We start from the raw sequence: 13373 nt of genomic DNA, 5'->3' as shown, positions 1-13373 counted from the left end.
TGACCGTATCCCACAAGACCTGGGTCAAGGGCTTGAAGGAGGGGCTTCCTCCTCTGGGAAATGGGTGGTAGTCCCTATCCTGGTGCATGAACCTGCATGAGCAGGGCTGCTGTTCCAGCGAAACCTGCCATAATCTGGCATCCTCCCCTCCAGGAAGTTAAATGATCCCCTCCTCTCCCCTGCCCCTCCACATGCCCAGGCTAACTGGGCCTCTCTTCCAACAGGGAGACCCTGGCCCTGAGGGGCCCCGGGGTCTGGCTGGAGAGGTTGGCAACAAAGGAGCCAAGGTAAGTGAGGCCACTCATCCTCCCAGGGCAGGCACCCAGCTCCCCGGCTGGAGGGGGGGGAACTGGGACCCCCTGTCCTTCTTCTGCCCAGGACCTCTTGGAGAGCAGGAGGAACCTCCCCCCCCCACCATCCCTGCCTAATCTGCAGTGATCAACAGCGGGGTCTCTGAGGTGCCCTCATCCGATTTCTTTTCAGGGAGACCGAGGCTTGCCTGGACCCAGAGGCCCTCAGGGGGCTCTCGGAGAGCCCGGGAAGAAGGTCAGCAGCGGGACACCTGGGAGGGCCCTGCGGTTCTGGGGCCCCCACCCTGTAATGCCACTTGGGTCCTCCTGTCCTCAGGACACTGTTCCCAGGCAGGACACTGTCTCCATGACCCATTCGGACAGCAGCACAGTGGGGGGACGAGAGCCACTGTGCACCTCACACGGATGCCCTGCCCTGAGGCGTCCAGCTTTATCATTTGGGAGGCAGCCAGGGGGAGACAGGGTGTGGAGTCTGGGGGCCAGGCTGCGGCACGTGGAAGAAGAGGCGGGCCGTAAAGCTCAGGGCGCCCGGTCCCCCCAGAAGGGCAGTGTTGCTGGAGCTGAGCAGTCCCCATCTGTGCTGACTCCGCTTTCTCTCTGCCCTCAGGGATCTCGGGGAGACCCCGGTGACGCTGGTCCCCGTGGAGAGTCAGGACAGCCTGGTCCCAAGGTACCCCCCACACCCTGCTGGACAGGACCAGCCTCAGCTCTAGAGTGAGGCGGCCGGGAGTGTGCCAGTCCCGGCCCCCTTGGTGTGGGGGACATGAGGGGGCCGGGCAGCCCCCGCTGTTCTCGCCCTGGGGGGTAGCACGTCCTTCCCCAGGCGGGGCCCTGCACGCATGGCTGCCCCCCACCGGGCCAGCAGCCCAGCCCCCTCCGCCCTCATCCTTGGTCCCTGCCAGCCCGGTGTCTTCCTTTCCCACTGGACCCTCCCTGACCGGCCTCCCCGTCCCGCAGGGAGACCCCGGCAGGCCTGGATTCAGCTACCCAGGACCCCGAGGAACGCCTGTAAGTCCTGGCATGGGTTTGGGGGCCCGCTAGTTCCTGCAAGGGCCTCCCTCCCGGGGACAAGGTGAGGGGAGTGGGCACAGGGTCACCTGGCAGGGGCAGGGCCCCCGGAATCGTCCCAGACCCGGTGCAGCTGCCATGGCACTCACCTTCAGCCCCATGGCTTTATACAGGTTGTGACACCTGAGACCATAAGGCGTGGGGGGTGGGGGTGGGGGCTTCCAAACATCTGTGGGTCCCCGGGAAAACCAGCCGCCCGCCCGAGGGACAGCCCTTCAGGCTCCGTGACCATGACCTGTGCTTGCTTCCCAGGGAGACAAAGGCGAGCCTGGTCCTCGAGGCCCTGAGGTACGTACCGAGGCCCACTCCGCGCCCACCGTGGGGTGGCCTGCATGCCCCTCCCCTCCCACTCGGCCACCAACGAGCTTCCCGTGCTGAGCTCTGCATGGTGGTAACTGCCACGCGCTAGTCTCCGTCAGACGGAAAACCGCATCTCTCCTGAGATGCCATGTGAAGTGGCCCAGCAGCAAACCCGACTGCCAGGCACAGGCTCTTCCCGACAAAAGCAGGCTGCACCCCCGCAGACGCCCTGGAGGTCTTGGCTGGGGGTGGAGGCAGTGCCCAGCTCCCCACCCCTGGCTGACCAGTGTCCCGTGTCTCAGGGGAGCAGAGGTGACTTTGGTGCCAAAGGAGAGCCCGGGAGGAAGGGCGAGAAGGGTGAGCCTGTAAGTACTCAGGGCCAGGGGTGCAGGGAGGTGCCGGGGGGTGCAGGGGGTGCAGGGGGTGCAGGGGGCTGCAGGGGCTGAGAGTGCAGGGGGCTTCCGGGGCCTACAAGGGCCAGGAGTGCAGGAGGATTCAGGGGAGGTGCCGGGGGCTACGGGGGGGGGGGGTGCTGGGGGTACAGAGGGGTGCAGGGGTTGAGAGTGCATGGGGGCTGCAGGGACAGGGGGTGCAGGGGGCTGTAGGCCTGCCAGGGTCAAGGCTGCCACCCGCCTGCCCTTCTCCCTCCTCAGGCGGATCCCGGTCCCCCTGGTGAGCCCGGCCTGCGGGGGCCAAAAGGAGCCCCAGGACCCGAGGTAGGTCAGTGGCTGGTCCCTCCAGCGCTCAGGCCACAGCCCTGGGCCAGCCCAGCCAGCGTGCACCCCAGACCTCGGGGCTGTGCCGGTGGCGGACCCGTGCGGTCGGTGCACAGCGTGTGGGGGGCTGCCCAGCCTCGGCCCAGACAGGGACCACCCCTCACTGTCATCCTTCCTCCTCCAGGGAGAGCCCGGCCCCCCTGGAGACCCCGGCCTCACGGTAAGTGTCAGGTGGGGATGGAATGGTGTTCCCCTCCCTCCTGAAATGGGAAAGCAAGGGCGGCGGGGATGAGGTCAGAGGCCGAGGTCAGCGAGCACTTGTTTTCTTGCTCCGGGGCTGACCCCCCTGTGTCGCAGGAGTGCGACGTCATGACCTACGTGAGGGAGACATGCGGGTGCTGCGGTGAGTCTTGGTCCCCACGCGGCGGAGGAGCTGGGCTACTCGTGTCCCTGGGGGGCCCTCGTCCAGGGGTCAGGGTCCTCTGTCTGGGTCGCGCCCTCCCCCTCAGGGTCACCGTGTCCCCCTGCGCGCCTGGCTGTGCACCGTGGGCGTGTCTCCCAGGGCCTGGGGTCAGTGCACACAGCCACCTGCCTCTCCCACTGACCCTGCCCCCGACCCCCAGACTGCGAGAAGCGGTGTGGGGCCCTGGACGTGGTGTTCGTCATCGACAGCTCCGAGAGCATCGGCTACACCAACTTCACCCTGGAAAAGAACTTTGTCATCAACGTGGTCAACAGGCTGGGGGCCATTGCCAAGGACCCCAAGTCAGAGACCGGTCAGCTGCGCCCGCGGTTGGGGCGGGTGGGGAGTCAGGAGGTCCCACTCACGGGCAGGGAGGCCAGGCAGGCCGGAAGCCCTGAGGTCCCATCACGAGAGTCGGTGGACAGACAGAAATTCAAGGGAGGGGGTCTCAGCTCTGCCCAGGGTCCCCAAGTTTCCGCTTGAGGGTGGCGAGCCACGCAAGGCGGTGACACCTTCATGCCTGTGTCTGGCTGCCGCAGGAACCCGCGTGGGCGTGGTGCAGTACAGCCACAAGGGCACCTTCGAAGCCATCCAGCTGGATGACGAGCGCATCGACTCCCTGTCCAGCTTCAAGGAGGCCGTCAAGAACCTGGAGTGGATCGCCGGGGGCACCTGGACGCCCTCGGCCCTCAAGTTCGCCTACAACAAGCTCATCAAGGAGAGCCGGCGCCAGAAGACCCGCGTGTTCGCGGTGGTCATCACGGACGGCCGCCACGACCCCCGGGACGACGACCTCAACCTGCGGGCGCTGTGCAACCATGACGTCACGGTGACAGCCATCGGCATTGGTGACATGTTCCACGAGAGGCACGAGAGCGAGAACCTGTACTCCATCGCCTGTGACAAGCCGGAGCAGGTGCGAAACATGACCCTCTTCTCTGAACTGGTTGCCGAGAAGTTCATCGATGACATGGCAGATGTCCTGTGCCCGGGTGAGCAGCGGCCAGACCACACGCTTCCCTGGGCCTGTCCGTCTGGTGGGGAGGAGGACCCTCGGCAGGGGGGAGGGGGCTGGGGCGTCCACGGGCGGTGGGGGAGCCCAGCCCCCGCCGGCCCCAGCAGAGACTGACCGGGACCCTCGGCCCCTTTCCTTGCTCCCAGACCCTCAGATCGTGTGCCCGGACCTTCCCTGCCAAACAGGTAACTCGGGGCGCCGCCAAGCCCCCTGCCCTAGACTAGCAAGCAACCAGGTGCTGGGCAGGAGGGGCCGCTGCGGGACCCCTCCCTGGCAAAACACCTGCAGGTTGGCGTCTCAGCCCACGCCGGTGGTTTCGAGGCCCCAGGACCCTGGCACGTCTGAGGAGGGGCTGGGGTGGGGGTTGACATCTGGAGCCCTTCGGTCATCACCCCACCCCTCCCCACCCCCATTTGGCACATGTTAGGGAGGTGCTCTGTCCCGGCCTGCGCTTGGCTGGCAGCCTACTGGTCTCCAGCGCAGACTCACAGCCTCGTCACCTTGTGATCCCCACCCTCCGGGAGGAGCAGACAACCCAGGGCCATCTCAGCTCCCACAGGCGGAAGCCCTGGATCCGGTCCACAAAGTGGCTGATTCACCTCCGGGAGGTGAACGCACGAAGCGCCACACGGCGCCGGCCCGTCCGCTTGCCTCCGCCCCAACAGCCCTGAGCCACTGCCTCTGGAAGCAGGCGCCCGCTTGTGTTCGGGCCTGTGTCCTCGCCTGATACGGTCGCGCTGCATTTGAGGTTGAAGTGCTGGGTGCACAGAGAGGCTGTCCCTGGGGTCCCGTGGGGCCAGGGAAGGGGCAGGACGGCATCGTCCGCGCTCCCCTGGCATCTAGATGCTACCTCCGAGGCTCAGCTGTGCAGTGACTGAGGCCAGGGGGCCCACGGAGGCGCCCTGGGTGTGGCGGAGACCTCCCCACCAGCCTGGGTTCTGGAACCAGCCCTGCACCTTCTGGCCGGGCCGCGGGCACCGGGCCCGTATCCTCCCATGACCCGGCCCGGAGAGGTGGGGGCCACCGTGGGGGCACATGAGGCCATGCTGCCGGGTCCAGCAGAGGACACAGCTAGGAAACGCGTGGCCTGCACCCACGTCCACGTCTGCCGTGCAAAGTCAGCATTTCTGGGCTTGCGTGTATACCCCTCAGGGGGCAGGACTGAAGGCACAAAGGCAACCTGAGGGAAGGAACTGTCTTGGGTTGGGGGCAGGAGTCCCCACACTTCCCCTCACAGAGAACATCCCAGAAAGTGGCCATCACGGTTGTACCTCTGGCCACACCACGGCTATGTGAGTTCTGGGATCACTCTGGACGCCACCTGGGCCTGGGGTCCCCAGAGTCAGCTGGCGATGGCTGGAGGCAGTACCCACAGCTGTCTGAGACCTGAGGCCACACGGAGCTGCCGACCGTCCCCCGCACTGTGTCCCTGCCCTGCCCGTCCTGGGGTGGGGCCCCCCATCAGGCTGGCCCCTTGAAGGCCAGAACCCAGAGCCTCACCCCTGGTGCCAGGGCCCAACACTCTCGCCGTGCCCCAGCCGTGGCAGGGAAGCTTCGAGTTTTTCAGCACTGAGTACGAAGTTAGCTGAGGTTCTTTGTAGAGGTTCTTTGTCAAGCTGAGAAGGTCCCTCTGTTCCTTGTCACCGAGGATTCCATCATGAACCAGTGCGAAGGCTTTGTCATGTGCTTTTTCTTTATGTTTGGATAGGATCGTGTGACTTAGCTTCTTTAGCATGTTAATGTGATGGAGGGCATGGATTTTCAGATGGTGAGCCAAACTTGCAGACCTGGGATAAATCCCATCTGGTTGTGGTGTACAAATTGTTTTGTATATTGTGGCATTTGGTTTGCTAACAATTCGTTGGGGACTTTTGCATCTGTGTTCATGAGCGGTATCAGGCTGCGGTTTCCTTTCTTGTGAGGTCTCTGGTTTTGCTGTTAGAGTAACACTGGCCACTGGGATGCTGACCTTGCTTCCCCTGAGCCTCCAAGACCCTGCAGTAAAAGGGGGTGGTCCCCCTGGGAGGCCCTTCTCCATCTTCTCCTACCTTTTCTGCTAAAGTCATAAATAAGCTCATCCTTTAAAGCGACCAAAATTTCCAAGCATACTAGACACGGTGACCAGAGAGGAAGAAAGCAGATGTAACTATAGGATAAGATCTTGGGAACCATCCCCTGGCGCCCTGAGGGCTGGGTGTGCCTCTGGGCATTTCCAGGCCGCAAACAGGATGTTAGGTGGATGCTGTTGGCTGTGGCTTGACCCTGACCTTCTGGGCCAAATGGCTCCATCCACCCAGAGGCCTAGCCACCCCTAGGCCAGGGAGCAGCTTGCTTGGTTGGGTCGGAACCACGAGAGCTTCAAAGAGAAACAGAGCTGGACCCCAGCTGAGGTGCAGACTGAGCTTGGTCTGGGCGGCTGCTGCAGGGGCGGGAGCCCCAGGGCGACCTGAGCCCAACTCGCCTGGGACAGAGGCGGGAGACTCTCTAGGGCTGGGCGTGCAGGGGTTCAGGCACGGGGGGCAGTGCGTGTGTCGGGGGTGTGGGCTCCACGGGACCGGGCCGCCTGGGTTTGCTACCTGGCACCTACCCAGAGGACACAGAAACTCCCGGAACATTAGGACAGGAGGCCGTGGTGCATGCACCTGGAGAAGGGCGTCCACAAGATTAGGCCCTGACGCCGCGAGTGTCCGTGTCGGAGCCCCCGGGTCCGTGAGGGGACAGTTCTGGGCAGTGGAAGATGGCGCCTCAACACAGGAAGGAGGATTTATCACAGCAAGGTTTCTGGTAGCTCTTCTGAGAGGGGGTCCGGGGCGCCCCTGCCGATCGCCAGGTGGGGGCTGGAACCAACTAAACTCTCCCGACCGCACTGGCTTTTCTCGGTCAGGTGTTGTAAGTGGGGCTGGGGTCCTCCGGGGGCACAGCCTCAAGCCGCTAGAAGCCAACCCGAGACTGGTCAAGCCTCAGTGCCACCTTGTGTACAAGAGTCTTGCAGGTCTCCAGGTCTGTAGCGACCCCGAAGGTGCTTCTGCTCCCCGTCCCCCCGGCAATGCGCTTTGCTGCTGGCCCCCAAGTCCCCTGTGAGCTCTGGCACCCGTGCTGACAGTGGGGGAGCTGCAGCCTCCCGCCTCCTCATCCCACCCCCTTGCCTTCTCTGGATGCCCCTGCAGATGGACCGCGGCCTGGCGGCGAGCCCCCGGTCACCTTCCTCCGCACGGAAGAGGGCCCGGATGCCTCCTTCCCCAGGACCATCCCCCTGATCCAACAGTTGCTAAACGCCACGGAGTTCACGCAGGACCCGGCCTCCTACTCCAGGCTGGTGGCCGTGCTGGTCTACACCGCAGAGCGAGCCAAGTTCGCCACAGGCAACGAGCGGCAGGACTGGATGGAACTGTTCATTGACACGTTTAAGCTGGTGCACAGGGACATTGTGGGGGACCCTGAGACCGCACTGGCCCTCTGCTGAAGCCGCAGGGGCTGCCCACATGCAGGGCTGGCCAGAGCTGCCCGGCCCAGCTGCGTTAGCTCCCGGTGGCTGCCACCACATGCTAAGGGGCTTAAAACAACAGAAATCTATTCTCGCTCAGCCTGGAGGCCGAAAATCCAAGACCCTGCTGTGGCAGAGCCACGCTCCCTCCGGGGGTTCCAGGGAAGATCCTTCCTGCCCCCTCCAGCTCCTGTCTGCCTCCGTTGTCACAGAGCCTGTCCCTTTTGTAGCCTGACTGCCCCGTCTCCCTCTTATAAGGAGCTTGTGGTGGCACTTAGGGCCCACTGGAGAATCCAGAATAGTTTCAAGGTCATAATTTAATTCCATCTGCGGTGGTTTTTTGGTTTTGTTTTTTGTTTTTTGTTTTTGTTTGGGGCCATATAAGGTCATGTTCACAGGCTCCAGGATTAGGATGTGGACATCTTTGGGGGAGCCATTATTTAGCCAAAAATTGAGAGAAAGGAGCAGAGCCTCGTAAATAAGCCCAGAACCCCTAGCTTCCCCTCCAGCTTCTGCCTGTGGTCACCCCTTGTGCATTTTTGTCAACCTCCCTGGTTGATGCCTTGGGGAAAACTCCCCTCCCCCCACGTGTGTCTCTGCTGGGAGTGACTTGGGAGCGCGGGGGACCTAGACTACTTGCTAGACGTTTTCAGCAAGTCCTGGCTGTGTGGATTTAAAGCAGAAGCTGCTTTTCATCCGCACTGCCCCCAAAATAAGCTATGTCATTAATAGAAGCTCCTTTAAAAAGAATCCTGCAATCGTTGCTCCACCTGCTGGTGGCCTGGCATCCACACCGCGTGGTGACGCACCCAGGGGAGCATCCTTCAGATGTTGTGATCACATCTTAAACGTTCTATAAAAGCTGAAAAAGAATGTGAACACGTTGCTGTGCAAGTGATGTGCTGGGGCGACATGCCGCTGGCTGGGGGCTGGACTGAAGCAGCCCCCTGTGCAGGCGGGCGCCCGGTGCCCGCAGAGCCGCCCCAAACCTGGGTCCTGGGCTGAGGCCCTGGTCGTTGGTGCCAGGAGTCAGAACCTCCTTGATGGGATCCCCACGCTCCTGGCCCCAGGGGTCAGCAAACCTGGACCCACGTCCCAGAGGGGGGCCCGTAGGGCTCAGGAGCTGAATGCAAGCAGGACCGGCCACCCAGCCCCGACTGTGGCTCTGGTTGAAGTCTCCGGCAAGGCCGCAGCAGGGGGGCCTGGCCGCATGTCTGTGGAGGGAGGGCCACATGTATACGAGGAGTGGGTTTTCAGGCTGTGCTGTGGCGTCCGCATCCCGCAGAGGCGTGGCCTCGCCCCCACACTGTCTGGCGTGTCCAGGGCTGGTGACCACCCAGACACCAGCAGGGCCCTCCTCAGGTAACAGAGTCACCCAGGCTGCTGCAGGGGTCTGGGTGCACCTGTGCCTACTGCCTACCAGACTGGTGTCCAGTCAGAGAGGACACCGGCTCCCCTTGCCTGTGCCCCCAAAACTGGGAGAAGTGTGGCCCAGCCAGCATTGGCAGCTTTGGGGCAACAGGGACTGAGGGGGTTACGGCCAGAGATGCGTCCCTGCAACCTGGAGGTCTCCGGGGCTGGAAGTCTTTATGAGATCTTTTTACGTGATTACAAATTCGAAAACAGCCTCCCTGACCCTCTCTCCCACCCGTACTGTGGGCTGTGGCCATTTCAGGGGTCCCCTTCCTGCCCAGGAAGGCCTGGAGAGACAGTGCTTGGAGGGTAGAAATAAGGCTCTCGGCCCTCACATTGGGGGACATTTCCTGGTGAGAGCAAAACCAGCAAAGATGGTGACAGGTTCCGAGGACATGGGGCAGGAGCCCCCATCCTCGCCTGGGGTCACTATGGTAGGGGTTCCCGATGATGGGTGACTTTGGACGCCACCCCACAACCCTGGTGGCTCTTAGGGCTCCAGTGGGGGACGGTGTACATAGATGGGCACAGGGCACAGCCAGGCGGGGCGCCAGGCTGCACCAGGGCCTGCGGCGGCCAGGACAGGTAGCCGGGTCGCCCGCCCACCACCCCGTTTTGCCCCCAGAGCTGTACGTGGCCCAGTGCACGCAGCGGCCTGTGGACATCGTCTTCCTGCTGGACGGCTCCGAGCGGCTGGGCGAGCAGAACTTCCACAAGGCGCGGCGCTTCGTGGAGGAGGTGTCCCGGCGGCTGACGCTGGCGCGCAGGGACGACGACCCGCTCAACGCGCGCGTGGCCCTGCTGCAGTTCGGGGGCCCGGGCGAGCAGCAGGTGGCCTTCCCGCTCACGTCCAACCTGACGGTCATCCACGAGGCGCTGGAGGGCGCGCGCTACCTCAACTCCTTCTCGCACGTGGGCGCGGGCATAGTGCACGCCATCAACCACGTGGTGCGCGGTGCGCGCCCGGGCGCGCGCCGGCACGCCGAGCTGGCCTTCGTGTTCCTCACCGACGGCGTCACGGGCAACGACAGCCTGGAGGAGGCGGTGCACTCCATGCGCAAGCAGAACGTGGTGCCCACCGTGGTGGCCGTGGGCGGCGACGTGGACGCGGACGTGCTGTCCAAGATCAGCCTGGGCGACGCGGCCGCCGTCTTCCGCGAGAAGGACTACGACAGCCTGGCACAGCCCGGCTTCTTCGACAGGTTCATCCGCTGGATCTGCTAGCGGCCCCCAGCCCCCGCCCCGACGTCCCCCCTGCCCTGCGCCCCCGGCCCCGGCTTCCAGCCGGCATCTCGAACTCCCAGCCCCCAAGGCCACACTGCCCCTGCCCCGGCCCGGCCCCAGCCCCGCCCTGCCCCGCCCTGCCCTGCGCCCTCAGCCTGGCACCCCCAGCTCCCCGGCCCGCAGGCGCCGTTCTCCCATCCGTGGTGCTACTCAGACCCCACCCAGAGGCCCCGCATGCTGGGGACTCGATCTCTCCAGGTGTGGGTGTGAGGTCAGGAAAGGAGGACCCCCACCCACGCCCAGCTCCTCCAGAGGGTCCCACAGCCCTACACCCCTCCTGCCCACGCCCCGCTCTCCATGCCCTCTCTGGACCCTAGAGGCTTCCCGGGGTGCACCCTGGTGGCCAGTGCTCCAGATCCTCCTCGGACAGGCCCCTCGCTGCCCGCCCCCCACCCAGCCTCAGCCCTGGGCTCCTCAGCCCCTCCGGTATGCTCCAGAGGGTCTCTGTGGGCCCCACCAACTCCACTGGGCTTGCTCCAAAGTGTCCGCCTGGCCTTTGGAGGTCACCTGTCCCAGACTGAGCTGTGACAGCATCCCTGCACATTCCTGTATGCACTCACCCCCATACAATAAAGGCTTTGAACTGCCTCCTGCTCTCCACCTCCTTATGTGTGTGCCCACCAAGGACCCTAGCAGTGGCCATGGAGACATTCAGACCGTTCACATGCCACCAGGACTGATCATGGTGCCCCGGCTGGCCTCCTCTCCTGGGGGCAGGTGCTGTCTCTGGGCACTGACTGTCCACACCACCCCAATGTATAGACTGGACAGCTTGAACCATGGATTCCATGGAATCCACACCTGTCTTGCCGGCATTGAGCTGAAAAGAATGCTACTTGCTCAGAGAAGTCCCTCTCTATCCCCAAACCAAGCCAAAGTGCTTTAAAAATGTTTGTTGTAGGGCATCTGGGTGGCTCGGTCAGTTAAGCGTCTGACTCTTGATCTCACTGTTTGAGTTCAAGCCCCAAGTCATGAGCACAGAGCTGTGGGCACAGGGCCTGCTTGAGGTTCTCTCTCCCTCTCTCTCTGCCCCTCCCCTGCTCCCTCTCTCTGTCTCTGTCTCTCAAAAAAAAAAAAAGTTTGTCGGTTTGCATGAGGCCATTTGGGTAGAGAGATTCTAAGTGACATTTTGTTCAGACTCCCTGGTCTTTTAAACTCACCATCCGGGAAGTGCTGCCTGGAGGACCACACCAAGCCACCGGCTCCCGCAGGTACACCCTCTAACCTTCCTGTTTGTTGTTTGCTCGGGCTGCCTCAACAAGACACCACTAACTGGGTGGCTTAAACAACAGAAATTGATTGTCCCCCAACGTGGAGGCCAGAAGTCTGAAACCAAAGCACACGGCACAGTGGTCACAGAACCCACCCAGGACGGTGAGAGGTGCCAACCACGAGGCATCACCAGCATCCAACGCCCAAAAGTGGGGGTCCTAGCTCCCTGTGGGAGCTCAGTGGACTCCCCAGGCCTCAAAAATGTGCATCAGTTGGGGCGCCTGGGTGGCTCAGTCAGTTAAGCGTCCGACTTCTGCTCAGGTCATGATCTCACCATTTGTGGGTTTGAGCCCTGTATTGGGCTCTGTGCTGACAGCTCAGAGCCCGGAGCCTGCTTTGGATTCTGGGTCTTTCTCTCTGCCCTTCCCTGCTCACACTCTGTTTTCTCTCTCTCAAAAATAAATAAACATTTAAAAAAAAAATTTTAATGTGCCCAAGGCCATTGGTCCCCTTACCCAGAAACAACACGTGTACTCTGTGACCTCTGCAACAATGTGTTTGAAGTGGTCTCTCATCCTGAGTGAATGTCCTATGAATTCTGCTCTGGAGGAAGGACAGACCTGGACTAGAATGATCTAGACCCTCACAATCTCGATGAGGGACCCACACCAGCAACACTCCTCCTGACTCTCAAAGCAACACATGCCCTCTAATATCCCCACATTCACGTCTCCTCGCCAAGGTTCCCTCAGCAGCATGCCCTAACAAACATCCCTAACACCCCAAACATATACTAACCATATGCTAACCCGTCTCCTTACCAGTGTCCACACACCAGCATCCCTCATGAATGATGTCCCCACAGTAAGGCCCACATCAATGTCCCCTTAACAACGTCCCCTCGTTAACATCTCTTCAATAACATCCTCTCATTTATGTCCCTCCCTAACGTCCCCTCACTAAGATCTCCTCACCAGCGACCTGTCACTGACATCCCCTCTCAAATGTTCAAACAGGGACATCCGAACTGTCAAGCTTGCACCTGCCTGACGGGCCAAGAGGAAAACGGGTCCAGTCATCTTAGTGCAGGGTTGTGGGGGTCAGGGGGATTCTGTGACACGAGAGGGTCACCCAGGACATGGGCACAAATCCTTGAGCTACTGGTCGTGGTTTCTGAATGTGTCTTATATTTCACAGTGAAATGGTTAAGAAACTACGGGGAAAGGATGGGTGAATAAAACACATTCTCTAAATACCAATACGAAAGGCCTTCGGGGCTCTCGGGAAGTAGAATCAAAATCCAGCATGTAATCTGCTCTCCTTACACAGTGAAGCAAGAATTGAGAATCTATGTTCACGCTTCACTAGTGCTACGTGGGCACAAAACACAGAAGCAGTGAACCCTGAAGAGGGCGTGGGGCGCTGGCGGGGACAGGGTAACGAGGCTTCACGCAACCTCGGCGTCACTTCGGTTTTTGAGCGCGTAACACGTTGCGTCTTTTGAAAGAGGAAACTAGGAAAAGCTCAGCCTGCAGCTGGGGATGGCGTGGCCTCCTGTGGCAGAGCTCACCCTTGCCCAGTCAAGGCTCGGAGCCCCCAGGGTGGCATCCCGCCGGGGAACGCGGCCACCTGCGCCGAGCCTCACCAGCACCCCTCACCAGGGCCGCTGCACACCTGCTGTCTTCCTCTACCTGGAGCTCCCACCCAGAGCCCCTCGCACCCCCCTCAGTCACCGCTGTCATCCCTGGCCCGGCAACACCTGAATCTGGGGCTGCCTGCCAGGCGGGCGGGTCTCATGGGCCCAGCCTGCGCTCCTACAGAAGCCCTGGGGAACCTCCACGACACCCCTCCCTAGATCCTGCAGGGGGACGCAACAGAAGGTAGAGGGGCTGTGGGCTGGGAGATGGGGGAACTGCCCTCCTGGGACCCCCGGGTCTGATGGTTTGTCCCCTCCCAGCCAGGTCAGGGGAACTCATCACCCGCCCCACGAATTCCCAGCATGCTGTTCCTTTTTCTCCTCACCCGCCCCAGCATCTGGACCTGGCCACCCCCACAGCACCGGACGCCGGCCACACCCCCTCCCTGAGATGTGATGGAGGGGCCCTAC

General features: G+C 62.2%; 1 protein-coding gene across 2 annotated transcripts in view; it reads left to right on the top strand.

Moving 5' to 3' along the window:
• The window catches only part of COL6A2 (collagen type VI alpha 2 chain), a 32779-nt gene extending 22137 nt beyond the window's left edge, over positions 1 to 10642 (top strand). The window contains exons 16-28 of one of the 2 annotated variants that reach the window (XM_060640636.3): positions 225 to 287; positions 484 to 546; positions 919 to 981; positions 1269 to 1319; positions 1632 to 1667; positions 1982 to 2044; positions 2333 to 2395; positions 2580 to 2615; positions 2753 to 2798; positions 3019 to 3171; positions 3398 to 3850; positions 4020 to 4058; positions 9396 to 10642. In XM_060640636.3, coding sequence (XP_060496619.1) covers positions 225 to 287; positions 484 to 546; positions 919 to 981; positions 1269 to 1319; positions 1632 to 1667; positions 1982 to 2044; positions 2333 to 2395; positions 2580 to 2615; positions 2753 to 2798; positions 3019 to 3171; positions 3398 to 3850; positions 4020 to 4058; positions 9396 to 9994 — 1728 coding nt within the window. In that variant the 3' untranslated portion in view covers positions 9995 to 10642. Of the gene's footprint in view, positions 1 to 224; positions 288 to 483; positions 547 to 918; positions 982 to 1268; positions 1320 to 1631; positions 1668 to 1981; positions 2045 to 2332; positions 2396 to 2579; positions 2616 to 2752; positions 2799 to 3018; positions 3172 to 3397; positions 3851 to 4019; positions 4059 to 7040; positions 8237 to 9395 lie in introns of those variants that run through there. The other variant, XM_060640638.3, reaches the window with a different exon arrangement.
• The last annotated feature ends 2731 nt before the right edge of the window (positions 10643 to 13373 follow it).

The sequence above is a fragment of the Panthera onca genome, chromosome C2 (genome assembly GCF_046562875.1).
Source record: "Panthera onca isolate mPanOnc1 chromosome C2, mPanOnc1 haplotype 2, whole genome shotgun sequence".
NCBI lineage: Eukaryota > Metazoa > Chordata > Mammalia > Carnivora > Felidae > Panthera > Panthera onca.
This window is presented reverse-complemented; position numbering and strand designations above follow the sequence as displayed.